General features: G+C 44.5%; 1 protein-coding gene across 1 annotated transcript; it reads right to left on the reverse strand.

The window, feature by feature from the left end:
* Positions 1-579: 579 nt before the first annotated feature.
* Positions 580-14,344, reverse strand: LOC308315065 (sodium/potassium/calcium exchanger 1-like; the record flags this gene model as incomplete). Its single annotated transcript, XM_080762893.1, has 11 exons — positions 580-907; positions 1,909-2,075; positions 3,340-3,429; positions 4,216-4,473; positions 5,612-5,757; positions 6,902-6,952; positions 7,054-7,107; positions 8,749-8,851; positions 11,100-11,155; positions 11,671-11,785; positions 13,391-14,344. The coding sequence occupies 11 exons, from the start codon at positions 14,342-14,344 to the stop codon at positions 658-660; spliced, it is 2,244 nt and encodes a 747-aa protein (XP_080619019.1). The 3' UTR covers positions 580-657.
* Positions 14,345-15,149: the final 805 nt, after the last annotated feature.

Below are 15,149 nucleotides of genomic sequence, written 5' to 3' on the forward strand. Positions count from 1 at the left end.
GAATAATAAGGGTCTATTGGTACCATCTCAGAGTGTACAAATGGAATAATAAGGGTCTATTGGTACCATCTCAGAGTGTACAAATGGAATAATAAGGGTCTATTGGTACCATCTCAGAGTGTACAAATGGAATAATAAGGGTCTATTGGTACCATCTCAGAGTCGTGGGGGTCCTTGAAATTAAAACGTTTGAGAACCAATGCTTTATAGCAGTGTTTCCCAAACTTTTCAGGTCGAGACCCAGAAGAGAGATTAGAGACATTTGCTGAACGAATTTTTTTTCTTTTTTTTCTCAAAGGAAAATAAATTTGTATTTTTACTCGTGACCCATAAATGGGTCCTGTGACTCACAAATGGGTCCCGACCCACTGTATGGGAAACAATGCTCTATAGTGCGTACCTTATTTTTTGTTGAGACACACATGTTCTCTTTCCAGTTTGGGCTAGGGGGATGTCCTCAGTCCAGTTTGGGCTAGGGGGATGTCCTCAGTCCAGTTTGGGCTAGGGGGATGTCCTCAGTCCAGCTTGGGCTAGGTGGATGTCCTCAGCCCAGCTTGGGCTAGGGGGAGGTCCTCAGCTTGGGCTAGGGGGAGGTCCTCAGCCCAGATTGGGTCCTCAGCCCAGCTTGGGCTAGGGGGATGTCCTCAGCTCACCTGCTTAAATGGAGATGGGACAGGTGAGCACCCTGTCCTCCAGCAGCACGCTGAGGACCAGGAACACAAAGTAGAGCAGGAACATGGTGAAGCCCAGCGGGCGGCTCATCCTCCAGCGGCAGGCGGCGATGGACGCCGCGACGAAGAGGAGCATGAGGAAGAGGAGCACGATGGCGCAGAACAGGCCGTTGGAGCTGACGGCGATGGACTCGCCGCCGTTGAGCAGCGAGTACATGAGCCACGGAACGGGCAGGCTATGAAGCAAAGCAAAGCAAAGTTCTTTGTTTACCCTGGGAAGTGGACTAAGCCAAGGACTTGTTAAAAGCCACACCCTGCTCATAGAACATTTCATGGTAGGGGTTCAATGCCTTGTTCAAGGGCACTTCAGCGGTGGTCATTTTAACGTGCCGGTCCGGGGATGCGAACTGGCGACCTTCCGGTATCAAGACCGCTCCGCAAACCGTTCGGCCACCGCTGCCCAAATGAAGGACAGAACGGACGAGATGGAAGAGAGAGAGGAGCAGGGTGAAAAGCTGTGGTCATGGTATTTTGTATTTGAAACCTTGAAGAATTTGTTTTCATTGTGATACCCAATATATAGGAACTTAAAAAGTATCCTATGTTATTATTCCCACTGATCATAACAATCGATTGATTGATCATTAAAATAAACGTGATCTGAAAATGCACGTGGCACACCCATCTGTCCATGGGTGGGCGGGCCGCATTGATTTGCTGACTCTGCTAATGCCCTGGCCACTGATTGGCTGTGGTGGCCACTAGCCCGTGTCTATTCACATCACGACACGTTGTGAGCTTGTAGATCTTTGATTTTATAGCACCGGGTGCTGCTAGGTCCGGGGTCCACCAGTGGTCCTTGAGGAGGTTCCAGGTGGTCCCCAGCTAATATAAATGAGTGTTGGTAACCAAATAGACCCTTATAGATCTTTAACTCTTGAGAACCAAATGGACACGTATGGGTCCATTTGGTTTCATTTTCATTGGTTGAAAACCAGTGCTATATACCTGTACCACTGCTATATATGTATATATACACGTCACGTACCTACAGTATATATCATATTTTTGTCACACAGTAATATCAATAGCAAAAATAGCTGATCTACAAGCTTACAGTTGAAATGCAACGTGTTGTAAACTTGTAGATCTGCTAGTTACAGAAATTTGTTTTTCGTCAATAATGACATGGCCAAAATAGGGCCATCTGGTTAATCTGGATGATGGAATAATTTACCCAATGGTGATGTCAAAAATGTTACTCCCTACAGAGCTGGACACCGCCATGTCACCCATCCCTTTCCGGGCAACGATCACGCTGGTGATGAGGTCTGGAATGGACGTTCCCGCTGCCAGTATGGTCAGACCCATGATCGCCTCTGAGATGCCTATCGTCTCACCCACCTACAAGCCACAACAATGAGATTAACCACACTGAAAAGAAACTAGCCCCATTATGGAACCTCCCCCCCCCTCCGCTATGTAGCTCCGAGATGAGGTCCCACTGCCCTGGGTACAGTACAGGCAGAGCGGGAGATGAGGTCCCACTGCCCTGGGTACAGTACAGGCAGAGCGGGAGATGAGGTCCCACTGCACTGGGTACAGTACAGGCAGAGCGGGAGATGAGGTCCCACTGCCCTGGGTACAGTACAGGCAGAGCGGGAGATGAGGTCCCACTGCCCTGGGTACAGTACAGGCAGAGCGGGAGATGAGGTCCCACTGCCCTGGGTACAGTACAGGCAGAGCGGGAGATGAGGTCCCACTGCCCTGGGTACAGTACAGGCAGAGCGGGAGATGAGGTCCCACTGCCCTGGGTACAGTACAGGCAGAGTGGGACACCGGCCAATATGTTTGCCACGATGCACAATTCTTGCCTTTTAATGCACGTCATATCCAAAAGGTATAGGTCGGGCTGCTGCGCTGACGGTTTGAAACAAGCATTTACATCGCTAAGCTTAACATCGCCAGTTCCATGTTTTTAAGTTCTTTCCGGAAGTCTTCTATTGGTAGCCAGCCTGCTGGCTGACTAAATAAGTTATTTAAACGCTTGTTTCAACCCGTCGGTTAGATTGTCTTGTCCACTAGAAAAAAAATAAAAAAAAAACACATCTGAAAGCAGGACCCACGACATTTACGTTTTGGATATGATGTGCGGAAAAAGGTACGAATTGTGCATTGTGGCAAATATTCGGTACCCGCTCTGCCGGTACCCGGGGCAGTGGAACCTAATCTCTGAGCTACAGAGCTGAGGGAGAGGTTCCATAATGGAGCTATGAAAAAAAAAACATAAAAACTACCTTTTTACAAATACTGGACACTTTTTGGAAAAAATTCTTCCTCCTTATATAATAATTATACCTGATCATCATGTTTTAGGGTGCGAAAAAAATCACGGCACCCCATCTTTAATAGAGCAGTCCAGCCTAGTTATGATGCGTTTTTGTAGGTGAAAGTTAGCATCTTCCTGGTTTCCTTGATAAAAGGTCTATGGGATTTCAAGTTTAAAAAAAAAGACCTACGCGCAGATAGAGATGAGTTTAAATTTTTAAGTTAATACACTGAGAATCATAAATCCTAACACTATACTGTAGCTGTTACATTGAAATGAAATGCATAATGTACTTTACATAGCATACGATTAGCTTTTACAGTGTGAAAACCAACTGACCTGATGGGCCCACCAAACCATCAGATAGGAGAATATTGCGATCCACAGAATCGAGCCGATGAACGTAATGGCAAAGTACTTTGTAGAAGCCTAGAGACGACAGCCGAACATAAGTGATATACACAAAATATATACCTTCAATATGTGCTTTCTGGTTTAGCTGATGTAAATGAGGTCCTATCCTAAATGATCTTAAAGTAAATATATTCCATGATGAAATAGATTCCATCTGTTTAGTAGATTATTTACAATTTATTTCTACATCATATCTCATCTTTACTCTAGTCTGTATCACTGTTTTGCTACTTGACTTCTGTAATGGCTAAGTTATGTAGGGATAAAAGTTTTGTGTTATTCTACAACATTCTGAAAGTGGGGTCCAGGGACCCTATGGGTTCCTTGAAGGGGTTCAGGGCCTCAAGGGGGTTCCAAATAGACCTTTACAGGTCTGCATCTCCAACAGTGGAATGGAACTGCATTTTATATGCTCAACGTTATGGATGTCCTTGAAATTTAAATTGTTCCATTGCAAAGGGATGTCAAACTCAAATACACAGTGGGCCAAAATAAATACAAAATGGTCGAGGGCCGGACTGTGTTTCAACACAAATAAAAACTGAAAATGCATTATTATTAAACTCAGTTTCCTGTTCTATGATCCTCACCAAGCACTGCTTTCATAGTAAAATGAGAAAGTAAATCAAATCAAATGCATTGTGGGACTTGTAGTATTATGGTGGTCCGTGCAAAATACTAGAGGGCCAGTTCTAATACTAATTAAATATCATCCCGCGGGCCAAAGATAATTCATTCACAGCGCCTGATTTGGCCCCCGGGCCTCGAGTTTGACATATGTCTTAATGTATTTCTACTCACCGGGTTTCGGACATCAGGCACAGTGAGCCACAGTGGGAACACTATAGGGAGCAGAATGAGATAGGTGGCCTGCTTGATTCTGCCCTCAGGCCACTCCAAAGACAGAGGCTCCTCCGTCTCCTCCTCCCCGTCTCCTTGTCCTTCCTTTTTATCGTCAGAACCATCGTCTGCATCCTCTTCCTCGCTGCTCTCCTCCTCATCACTGCTCTCATCGTTGTCACTGCTTCCCGAGCCGTACGCACCTTTCTCCTCTCCCTCCTGGTGAAGACGAGAACAGCAGGAGAAATTAAGGAAAGCAGGAAGGAGGTATATCGGAACCGGCATTTAGAAACCAATAAAAGACCTTAATCCTGAACATGTAGGTGAATTAAATAATCAAGAATAACCTTTGATGTGACACTGCATACAAAATGTATGTCCCAGAACGCCAACAAGACATTACTGTATGTAGTGGATTAGGATTTGAAGCTCATAAGTTGACAACACAAATGGAAGGTTTTAGTGGCCAATGGCCATTCGTGTGAAAATCCAAATGGATTCGTGCGCTCGCGGCGACGAGCCGACGTTAGACTTTTGCCCGACAGCCTGGATGATTAAACACAGAGGCATAACCGAGTGTTTGTTTACGTGGCTGTCATGTTGGATACGGTATCAAATTCAAGCAGTGCAGATTGATACGAGCAGGTGCTCTGAGCATTTTATTAGACAGTGGTCTGTTACGAGCCAAGCGTCATTAGCAAGAAATAACACACAGTTGAATTTGTGTCGTGTAATAAGCAAAAATGGTACCCAATGCTTTCCTACTTAGCAATCAGCATCAAGATTTGTATAGAGCGTCGCAGTCCCGCCCCCTTTCAGAACGACGAGAGGCCCAGGAAATTATTCTCCATTCATTTTCTCCATAGGCTTTTCAAAAAGTATTTATTTAAAGACGGTTACACCGCGGATAAAGCCAACTCGGATCGTGACAAATCATGACAATAATTACAATGTTTTGGGCCGATCAAATAATTAGTAAGAAGAAAAACAAAACAAATAGTGTTGTATCCTGCCTTTATTTTCTTCTTTCAAATTTTTGTTTGTTGTCATGATTTGTCACGATCCGAGTTGGCTTTGTCCGCGGTGTAACCGTCTTTATATAAATACTTTTTGAAAAGCCTATGGAGAAAAGGAATGGAGAATTATTTCCTAGGCCACTCGTCGTTCTGAAAAGGGGCGGGACTGCGACGCTCTATTGCAGCTAAATCCCTGCGACATAGGCTACTAGCATCATCTGTACTTACATCAAGCTGCCTCACGTTACAGAAACAAGGGACAGGCTCCTGAACCATGGGGCCACATGGCTCAGGAAGTCAATGCTTCCCAAGGCTACTTAAGTCTCGGTGTCTGTGTGTACCGTGGTTGCGTCCGGCTGCTCTGGGCTTTTCTCAGCCATGTCCACAATTTTGAGGTCCTGTGAGGTTGAGGGCTCAGCTGCAGTACTGGCCTGCCCGCTGACAGCGTTGGCATGTTCTGCTTTTGGCGCTGGCTCTAGCTTAATTGCTGAATGGAAAAATCAGATCACATGAGTTATTTTTTTTTAAACACTAATACAATTCATGTAAATATAGACTTACTATATCCCCCCACGAGGTAGAGCACATACAGTTCCTGGAGGTTGGGATACTTGCTGGAAGGTACATCAACAGATTGTCATAGAGGTGCAATAATACCATGCAAGTGCCAGGCAATTGTATCAGGTAAGAAGTTTGGAGATCTAAATCAACCACTGATGATTTCACACTGGTTGTTTTACGTGCTGAATCTTGCAGCCAAATCTTATCAGAGTATGTGTGCGTGCCTGAGTGTGCGTGTGTCATGCATAATTGAGAGCACTCTAACACCATGTAGTACAAGGTCTATGAGACTGTTAGTTATCACAGGCTATAAATAAAATTGTGTCTACTCTGTAACTCGACTCGAGGTTAGTTTCCATTCTCTTTTTCAGAAAGCTTGAATTGAATTGTAAATCCCAGACACACACTAAGACACAAACACAACCATCGTGTCCCATCTGCATGCTAATCCTGGGACTGATTGAGATGTGCTACTGGAGGCCACTCCAGTCCAGACTGCGTCAAAAAATAATCAGGCCCCACACTGAAGCACCTCATTACTCTGCACACAGTGGCCTCTGATTGTGAAGCACAGCCTCTACAGCCCTCAGCTATCACACTGCAGCCATTAAGGACGTCAATCACAACAATCTGATTTATACTTTAGTTGTGCACTGTGTCGTGCACCTAAAATAGTCTAAATACAGAACAAACTCACCTTTGGACTGATGATTCCGTGACGTGTTTTCTAATTTCCCTCTGATGGGTGAGTTCAGTGGCTTCACTTTATTCCTCACTGCAAGCAAGAGAAGGAGCTTTCTGATGTAACCTTTTTGTACGTGTTTCTTGCATTTAAACCGAGACAGTTACTCAGTCTACAGTTTGGGTCACGGAGGAAATACAGTGCTGCCGCTGCACAACCATGCTGGCCACATCACAAACGAATACATGAGAGCCAGTAAACCCACTGCACAAATCTCTAATCGACAAATACGGCAGTCAGTAAATTCAACTTAGTTGGGGCACATGCAGACTTGCCATGCAAGAGGAGACACAGGTGCAGACATATCCATAATAATTATTCATATTACCTTTCCTCTGTACTGACACCTCATCTCTGACATCACCATTAAAGGATGTTTCTGATTGGCAGGGATGCACAGAAAAGTTACAACTGGGATTATATCTACACTAGTATGGGCATGATTCTATGCTGTGGACAATTTTCTGGCCCTCTTCTTACCTCGTGTGGCTCTCCTAGGGCCAAACCTGTTACGCCGCCCTCTAAAGGCTGCATCTAGAGTGGAAATTACAAGGAAATGTGCTTGAGTTTCTCTGATGAAAGGATTGCCTTGACCTCAATTTTTTTAGACTATTGATTGGACTCATATTTACTATAGTAAATAAAGAAAACATTGTATCCAAAAATGATGAAGTCTTTACTTTCAGAGCACCTATCAGCCCTTGTAATTTCTACCTTTTCACCCCTGTTCAATACCATTAACCAGAGGGTCAATTCCCAGATGGCCACTCTAGCTCCTGAGTCACTGCCTAACCGCCAATGGCAGAGATACTGTCCTGTGATCATTAAGAGATTGTTCTACCAGCACCACTTGTGTGTATTGAAAAGCTGATTAGGCTCAGCCCGTGCAAGTGCTGAAAGTGGAGGTGAGGTGCTGAAAGGGGGACAGGTCAGCTATATGTGAGGACACTAGCTGGTGGCGTTATGACAACCTTCAGTACAGACAGATGAAACACCTTTACTCACTCACGCTTGCCAAATAACACTGCAGTCACTTCCTTCCAGAAGAACATGGTATATACACTGACAGCATTATCATTTTGTTGGAAGAGCAATATATATCTATTATATATTTCAAACTAACAAACTGATTATTTATAGAATATTTGTTCTATTAAGCACAGATGAATGTGATCGTTCAGCCATAATTCTAGGGCAGCATGAAATTGACAGAGTGCAATAATAATAATAATAATTATGTCTGCTAAATATTGTGATTTGTGTACAGCACTGAAGTACACAAGAGCAGAGCCTTTCTTACTTTCCCCGAAAGACTTTCACAGACATGGAACTTTGTCTGTGGGCCATTTAATTGATCTTGGATACTTTGTCAAGAAAACATGCTGCCTTGCTGTTGGAATGGGACATTGCCATCAGGGTCTCCGGACCTTTTAAGAACAACTGGCCAATTAATGAATTAATAATAATAATTAAAAAGAAATGTCTTCCTGTACAGTGCACAAAGTTAGTATTGTTTAGTTTAAAGTAAGTCGTAGAAGAAGTAATGTAGTAAGATGCCCTGAGGGCGAGAAGCGAGGTTGCGAGATCAATCATTCTGTTGAGCTGGTCGAGTCATCATTGTGATGTCAGATCATTATTGTGATGTCAGAACAGGCCAGCTCCATATATGGAGATCTAGGGGTTGGATGAGGTCATATCAACATATGGACTGCATGAATTCTGTACTGGCCATATATTGAGCATGTCTTGAGTGTACAGGGTTTGATGAGGTCAGATGAACATAATGGAATGTCAGAACAGGTCAGCTCCATATATGGAGATCTAAGGGTTTGATGAGGTCAGATCAACATACGGAATTAATTCTGTACTGGCCATATATGGAGCGTGTCTTGAGTGTACAGGGTTTGATGAGGTCAGATCAACATAATGGAATGTCAGAACAGGTCAGCTCCATATATGGAGATCTAAGGGTTTGATGAGGTCAGATCAACATAATGGAATGAATTCTGTATTGGCCATACATGGACCGTGTCACGGTGCGTGACTGACTGACGGCCGGGAGATGCAGGTTTTCATAGTAAACTGCGACCTACAGTCGCAATAAGTAGAAACAGCAGCAGCAGTAGTTGCTGTACCTTCTCTTAGTGGGTCCAGGGTGTGTATCATGAGCTGTACCTTCTCTTAGTGGGTCCAGGGTGTGTATCATGAGCTGGAAGATGGTGCTCCTCAAGGAGGTGTCATGGAGGGAGCTGCCCGACCGCTGCAGGACAGGATGCCCCTATAGATTGACGTACAGACACCCAGTTTAGTTTTAACAGGACGCCCCTATAGATGGACGTACAGACACCCAGTTTAGTTTTAACAGGACACACCTATAGATGGACGTACAGACACCCAGTTTAGTTTTAACAGGACGCACCTATAGATGGACATACAGTACAGACACCCAGTTTAGTTTTAACAGGACACACCTATAGATGGACGTACACAGACACCCAGTTTAGTTTTAACAGGACGCCCCTATAGATGGACATACAGACACCCAGTTTAGTTTTAACAGGACGCCCCTATAGATGGACGTACACCCAGTTTAGTTTTAACAGGATGCCCCTATAGATGGACGTACACAGACACCCAGTTTAGTTTTAACAGGATGCCCCTATAGATGGACGTACAGACACCCAGTTTAGTTTTAACAGGACGCCCCTATAGATGGACGTACACCCAGTTTAGTTTTAACAGGACGCACCTATAGATGGACGTACAGACACCCAGTTTAGTTTTAACAGGATGCACCTATAGATGGACGTACACAGACACCCAGTTTAGTTTTAACAGGACGCCCCTATAGATGGACGTACACAGACACCCAGTTTAGTTTTAACAGGACGCCCCTATAGATGGACGTACAGACACCCAGTTTAGTTTTAACAGGACGCACCTATAGATGGACGTACAGACACCCAGTTTAGTTTTAACAGGACGCACCTATAGATGGACGTACAGACACCCAGTTTAGTTTTAACAGGACGCCCCTATAGATGGACGTACAGACACCCAGTTTAGTTTTAACAGGATGCACCTATAGATGGACGTACAGACACCCAGTTTAGTTTTAACAGGATGCACCTATAGATGGACGTACACAGACACCCAGTTTAGTTTTAACAGGACGCACCTATAGATGGACGTACACAGACACCCAGTTTAGTTTTAACAGGACGCCCCTATAGATGGACATACAGTACAGACACCCAGTTTAGTTTTAACCCGTGCCTCGAGACAAGAAATATGAAATCCCAAGGCTTAATTTTCTTAGACTCAAGACTTATCTTTCTGAATCCAGCTGTGTATGAGATGTGTATGTATTTTTTGTTTTATTTCTTAATGTATTGCTTATAACCAGACAGTGGGCTTGTGGTTTTAAACTGGGAGGTCAGGGGTTCGATCCCCGGCCGGGTCATACCAAAGACTGTAAAAATGGGACCCAATGCCTCCCTGCATGCTTGGCAATTTGACATGGCAATAAAGTTGACATACTCAACATCAGACAACCATAGATACAAAAACAAGAAAGACAATACACTACAAAAACCAGCAGCATAGAGATTACATTCAGTGCTATTATGCATGGACGTGTTCCTCATTCATGTTGCAGGTCCCTTGGTCCCATGGTCAGGCAATGCCCTCTTGATTGTTTATTGTATTACTACACATTATGATACGGTTGATGATGCTGCGTTTGGTCGTGTAAATAATGTAAACTATTTTCAAATTTTAATTAGATTTTTATTTATTTTTCTATTTGTTTATCTTATCTATCTTGTCTGTCCATGAATACGTACTCTGCTGTTGTTGTTTGTATTTTAAGTTCTCTGTTTTATGCGTTTGTAAAAAAATCTAAAATAAAGTACTGATCATAAAAAAGTGCTATTATGCATATTGCTACATACATCCATCAGCCCAACTGTGCCTAATGAGTCAAGTTCAGATGTCTAATGGCTACGAGGTAAGTGCTATCTCAGAAGCGAGATGTTGAGCTCTTGATACTTCTATATCTCCTGCCTGATGGGAGGAGATTGAAGAGGTAATGTGCAGGATGGGAGTTGTCTGCTATGATTATTCTGGTGGAGTAGAGTGAGGAAAGTGTAGGGAGGCTACATCCAATGGTTTTTGATGCACGATGTACGACTCTTTCCAGCTTCGATTTGTCTTGAGAGGTTGTGTGACCAAACCAGACAAGCATGGAGAAGGTAAGAACACTTTCAATAATGGCCCTTAAACTTCTTAAGCTGCCGGAGGAAATAGAGACGCTGGTGTGATTTGCTTATTATGAGACTGTTGTTGAGATCCCATGATAAGGATTCATGGATGGTGGTCCCGAGGAACCGGAAGGAGGAGACTCTTTCTACCTCTTCCCCATTGATGAAGAGGGGGGGTGGGGGGGGGGACGGGACTCGAGACTCAAGATCTTTTTTCTAAAGTCGATGAACATCTCTTTGGTTTTAACTCTCACACCATCTCACCAGCTCCTCTACTGCTCTGCGGTAGTCGGATTCATCCCCGTTGGTAATAAGACCTACTGCAGTGAACAAATTTCACTGAGATAACGTGTGGGACTAATCGTACGACTTTGACATGAAAATATATATACATGTCAGTAGTTTAGCAACAATATATAATAATAATGAATTGCATTTTTATAGCGCTTTACCAAGTGCTCAAAGCGCTTTACAACGGTTCATTCATTCATACATTGGGAGGTGAAGCTGCGAACAATCAACGCCAGCGTCCTCACTTCCCACATTCACACACCAATGGTGGCGAGCTCACACCGACCAACTCATTGGAGGCAATGTAGGCTTCAGTGTCTTGCCCAAGGACACTTCGACATGTGGACAGGAGGAGTCGGGATTCGAACCGCCGACCCAGGGATCACCTGCTCTACCTCCTGAGCCCACAGCCTCCCGTGAGATATAAAATATATCTATGAACATATATTGTTGCTAAACTACTGACGATCAAAGAATTAAAATGTGTGTGAAATGTGTGTCCTCTTTGGCTCCTGCATGAGTCCTGCCAATACCTGTTGTTTACGTGAGCTGCTCTCCGCTAGCGCTGCCTCAGGTTTAGCATTGGGTTCGGGGTTAGCTTTAGGAGCGGGAGGACGACGAACAGGAGGAGGAGGTTGATGGGGTGGTACTTCACTGTCCTGCAAGGAATTAGGAATTAGACTTCTAATAAATGAGAACAGTAGATGTGTTTTGTTCTGATGGATCAGCCAGCATGCAAACGAAAAAGAAATCTCTTTTTGTTTTTTTAGCTTACAGTACATATATCGATATCGACTTGTGACATCATGGGTTCAAATCCGTCCTATATGTCCTATGTGTCTTCTCATTCTAAACTCTCCTCTAGCCTACTAGGGAGCAGAAATGTCCGTTCATCAAAGCAGAATATGTCCTGAATTAAAATAATTAGAATCCAAATCAATTCAATGATTGAAATTTGCTCAATAAGTCTTCAAGCATATGCATGCAATACGCGAGACAGAGAGTCAAACATGACAGAGTTAAACAGAGAGACAGAGAGTCAAACATGAATGTATGGTTTGAAGGATACTTATTCTAGTAATAGAAACCATGTTTGCTTGACTCAGTAAGTCTGCTTTATGCGGAGCCATGCTTTCACACACTCAGTGTGTTATTGCAGGAGGATGTGACTAATTGCACAGCATGCTGAATGTCTGAATAGGTCAATCATAATTTAGCATGCCATTATTATGCTAAGCCAAAAATTCAGTCTAGAGGGACAGCGAGTGCATTTTCCGGCAGGACAAAATATATATATAAAAATAAATAAAAAATCAGACAAGGGTGAAACAAACAACCTTAACCACATATACTGTAGTGTGGTTTCAAGTCCCAACTTCATCCTCAATGTAAAGAAAACTTGGGTCTAATGCAAAGCCATTTCAGAACTACTGGTCTAAGCAATCTAACCTCCGTTAAAAAGCCTATAGTCTGTTAAAACAAGGTTATACTTTCGTCAAATAGACCATAGATCCATCTGTTCTATGACGATGACGTTTACATACATAACTTAGTGCCTCTGTGCAGTTACGCTGTGTCCGACACCTGTGATCTCCTCTGTTCATCCCATCAAAGGATTCCACACAAACAAAGGCCCTCTACCACCTGCTCAAGGGCTCAGATGGACAAACCATTGTCCCTCCTTTCACTCTAATTGAGTTGCAGATAGTCTCCACTGCAAAGACAAAAGGGTAGATAAATAATGTGGATACAAAAATGAGAAACCACCTAGTTAGCAAATGCTTTTTGTGAGTGTCCAGCTGTTGCTGGACGGTTGTTGGCAGAGATTGCAGCACCACGCAGAACGAGAGAGACAGAGATATCTAAACAAAAGCTAAATATATGTGAAGGTTAACTACAGTTGCACATGCAGGGGTTTTACACATCCACAGCGTACTAACGAGAGAAAGCACTGCTATGGACAATGCCGATTCCAACAACAAATACAAGTTCAAGCAAGCACTGAATCAATTAAGATCACACAAGCTTGTTTGAAAAGCAAAAGCTGCTAGAGATCTGCTCTCTGTGGAGCGCACAAGATGTGACTTGTTCACAAGCCAGTTTCGGAACCCATGACGCATGTGTCAGGAGTCAGGACCTGCCTGTGTTGTTGCACACCGACTGCCTGACCCAAAAGGTCAACCCCAAAATGTCTCACAAAGACTTTTTTCCCCCTGCGCTCAACAGAACTAAGACTACCTTATATGTTCACATGCATCACTGACCTTCTCTTCCGCAGACCAGACCTTGACGATGATCATGTGCCTGTTGAGCTGCGTCTTGAAGGCCTGCTCGATCTGGATGTTATACCTCATGAAGCAGACGTAGGTGACGTAGCCCAGCACCAGCATGGCGCTCTCCCACCACACGATGGTGTTGTCCAGGAAGAAGACGATGAGCATCGCCAGGTCCAGGATGTAGAAGGACACGTCGCGGAACAGCGGCCACCAGGTCAGGTGCAGCACCTCCCGGGAAAAGACGGCGCACATGCCGATGACGAACAGGATGTTGAACACGGCCGAGCCCACGATGGTGCCGATGCCCACGTTGCTGTGCGAGATGAAGACGCCGATCAGGGAGGTGAAGAGCTCGGGCGCAGACCCTCCGGCCGCCATGAAGGTGGCCCCGGCGACGTCATCGGATATCTCCAGCTTGCTGGTGATGACCCCCAGGGAGGGCACGAAGAACTCGTCGCAGACGATGGCCAGTGCCACGAACATATAGACCATGCCGATGATGTGCAGGATCACCCAGCCTTGTTGCCGCTGCTCAACAGAGAAGAGGTCCACCGGGTACTGGGCCTTCCTGTGGACGGCGGGACGCGGGGGAGCCGCGGTAGATGTCGGCGGTTCCGTTGGGAGAGGTCTTGGCGTTTCGGCCTCCACATAGATGCATTGTTGAATATCGGTCCTGTTCACCGTTACTACGGTGGGAGCTTGGGTGCTCTTAGGTAAACGGACATCCTCTTCTGTTGCGTTTGACCCCGTTAACTCCCGTGCATCTACCTTGAGAACGTCTGCGCCCTCCCATGATCCAGCAGGGAGGCCCCCAGGAGCCCCTGCCCGGGGCTCCCAGAGCCTGACCTTGAGGGTCAGTGCGTAGATGCAACATAACACCACACTTGAGACGAAGAACAGAACGCGACGGTGGTGCAGCCTCCTCCGTTGAAGGCGATGCATGCTCGCTGTCCTAGCAGTCTAGTCTCTACTCCCCAATGGAAATTATTTCAGAATGCATCTGAAATTCAGATGCATTTTTTTTTACACTTTGATAGTTCCAGCACCATCATGTGGCAAGAAAGCAGACCTGGCAGGAGAAATGCATAGTGAGTTTCATCTCTTTGGCATGGAGCGCTACTGTCCCGGCAGGAATGGAAAACAGGAAAGCAGAGGCATTCAAATTACTCTCTTCGTTCAAATCCAATGTCACATTAGAAGGGCTATCGTAGATTCACTTGCAGCTGCTTTAGTGCTTAGTTAGTCTACAGAAACAGAATGGAGGGATGGAGAGAGGGGAGGGGATACAGGCAGACACCTGTTACTATGGCTACTGTACATATCAGAGGCTTTTGGTTCTCAAACGACTCAGACATACGTCCATAGAAAGGTACAGTATGAGACCATGCAACAGCAATATATCCTTACAATATCAAATACCTGTGTAGCCCAAGTAAGTTTAAAATTAATTAGTCAATTATAATGCGTCGATTAACGTGCACAAAAAAAAAAGCATGAAATCACTTTTTGGGGGGGAACCCCCTTTTGGTGTTAGCATGTTATGCTTTAGCTATTGAAAAATAGCAGATCTACAAGCAGATCTACAAGCTACGAGCTTGTAGGTCTGCTATTATTTTTTTTTATCGAAGAACGACTGACATAGAAACATAGCTTTTTCAGAAAACTGTCAGGATGTAGAAGAATCATTTTTAGAATCTGATCTCAGAAATGGCGCTAACCATTTTTGTATCGTTAGGCTACTTACCAT

This window comes from Protomyctophum bolini (assembly GCF_963924005.1).
Source record: "Protomyctophum bolini genome assembly, chromosome: 1".
Lineage (NCBI taxonomy): Eukaryota > Metazoa > Chordata > Actinopteri > Myctophiformes > Myctophidae > Protomyctophum > Protomyctophum bolini.